The following is a 1,419-nucleotide window of genomic DNA, read 5'->3' as shown; positions in this document are numbered from 1 at the left end:
TTTTTTTTCTTTATTCTTTTAGTAATATTTTGGTGAATAATACATTGTCAACAGTCATTTTGCCCAATCTTGCCTTGTGTATCTCTGTGTATTTTCATTGTCTGCCTTAAATTATCTCCATTCTAAATTTTGTAAAAAGATGTCTTCATTTTGTGTCTTTGATTCAATTATCATACGTAACCAAAGACAATACAAATATCATTTAAAAACATTAACATCATAGTGTAAATTTCAAAGATTGGATATCACTTATCTAGGATCCTGAAAGATACATTTTCTCATCACAGCGTTAAAGAAGAAACTGTTGGATATTTTTAGACTCTTTTAAATCAGGTCACAACTCACCATGACAACCAAACATCCAACCAGGATCTGACCCACATGGTATTTGGACGAGTCAATCCAAAGTCTTAGAGCTACACTGATGCATTCATTCTTACTGCAGGGGAGGATTTTCCAAATCCTGTCTGACACTGATAGAACGACATGCTGGAACTCACCCTGTTGCCCAACGTCTCACTCACGTCTCTGACGGTGGACTCAAAATAAGGCTTTGGCATCAGCAAAGGCACCGGTTTGGGTGACAGTGTGCGAGAGGACGGCGGTTCAGACGAGCGGGATCGTATCTGAGGTCGTGGCTGCGAGGGCTGGAAGTCTTTGGGAAACTCCTCGATCCGCGCCTCCAGCGTGGACGTGAACTTCGGTGAAGGAGCGGGAGCCGACTGTTGACGCAGGAACCTTAAGGGCCCGTTCGGGTCCTCGTCAAAAGGGTCTGGGGTCGTTGGGGAGGCGGTGAGGGAGAGAGGAAATGGAGAGCCGGGGAAGGAAGGGTCGGCGGATATGCTGCGGTCTAAGAGCTTTGGCAGCTGCAAGCTTTCCAGGACAGCTTCACTGATGGAGAAGCGCTGGGCGTAACGCTGGAGGACGGCCGACGCCTCCTCTTGGGTTCTGGCTCTCCTGTAGGCCTCCCGCAGCTCCTCTTCTCGACGCTCCCTGTAGTAATGACGGAGAACAGAGGTGTTCAAAAGGGTTAACCAAATGTTTTCAAATTGATGATGATGAAAAAAAATGCAAGAGCAACTTTCTCAATAATTGTTCCTGTAAAAGGGAGGAATTCCATTTAAGACCAATCAATACTTAAGGCTAACAATCTAAATTGTAAGTCTTTCCTGTCTTTACTTCTTCACTTTTCTCGGTGGAAATCCTCTTGAATTGAAATCCAGTCAGAATCACTATCCGCCCTCTACCAGGAACCAGGCGAGACATTGAGTTTTCTGCTCTAAACAATACCCAGTGTTGTAGAAACAGCAACCCCATCATTTCACATACTTCTCCTCCACTATCTGTCTGTACGTCTTGATGCTTCTCCTCCTGATGGAGGTGCAGGGCTCTCCTGTCAGCACCTGCTCCATCATCTTC

At 45.3% G+C, this 1,419-nt stretch overlaps 1 protein-coding gene across 1 annotated transcript; it reads right to left on the bottom strand.

Annotated features, from left to right (window-relative positions):
• Positions 1-6: 6 nt before the first annotated feature.
• On the bottom strand, positions 7-1,413 carry LOC103399122 (LIM and calponin homology domains-containing protein 1-like). The gene is made up of 2 exons (XM_008337861.2): positions 1,330-1,413; positions 7-993 (listed from the first exon to the last, which is right to left on the bottom strand). Exons 1-2 carry the CDS (start codon positions 1,410-1,412, stop codon positions 417-419), a joined length of 660 nt encoding a protein of 219 aa, XP_008336083.2. The 5' UTR covers position 1,413; the 3' UTR covers positions 7-416.
• Between the last annotated feature and the right edge of the window lie 6 nt (positions 1,414-1,419).

The sequence above is a fragment of the Cynoglossus semilaevis genome, unplaced genomic scaffold, assembly GCF_000523025.1.
Source record: "Cynoglossus semilaevis isolate Cse_v1.0 unplaced genomic scaffold, Cse_v1.0 C19200424, whole genome shotgun sequence".
Lineage (NCBI taxonomy): Eukaryota > Metazoa > Chordata > Actinopteri > Pleuronectiformes > Cynoglossidae > Cynoglossus > Cynoglossus semilaevis.
This window is presented reverse-complemented; position numbering and strand designations above follow the sequence as displayed.

What these genes read in the sequence shown, in the direction of transcription:
- LOC103399122 (XM_008337861.2), bottom strand. Translation starts at nt 1,412, where the DNA reads ATGGAGCAGGTGCTGACAGGAGAGCCCTGCACCTCCATCAGGAGGAGA. An exon ending in AGACAGATAGTGGAGGAGAA is followed by an intron (nt 994 to 1,329) that starts GTATGTGAAATG and finishes TCATTACTACAG; the next exon opens with GGAGCGTCGAGAAGAGGAGC.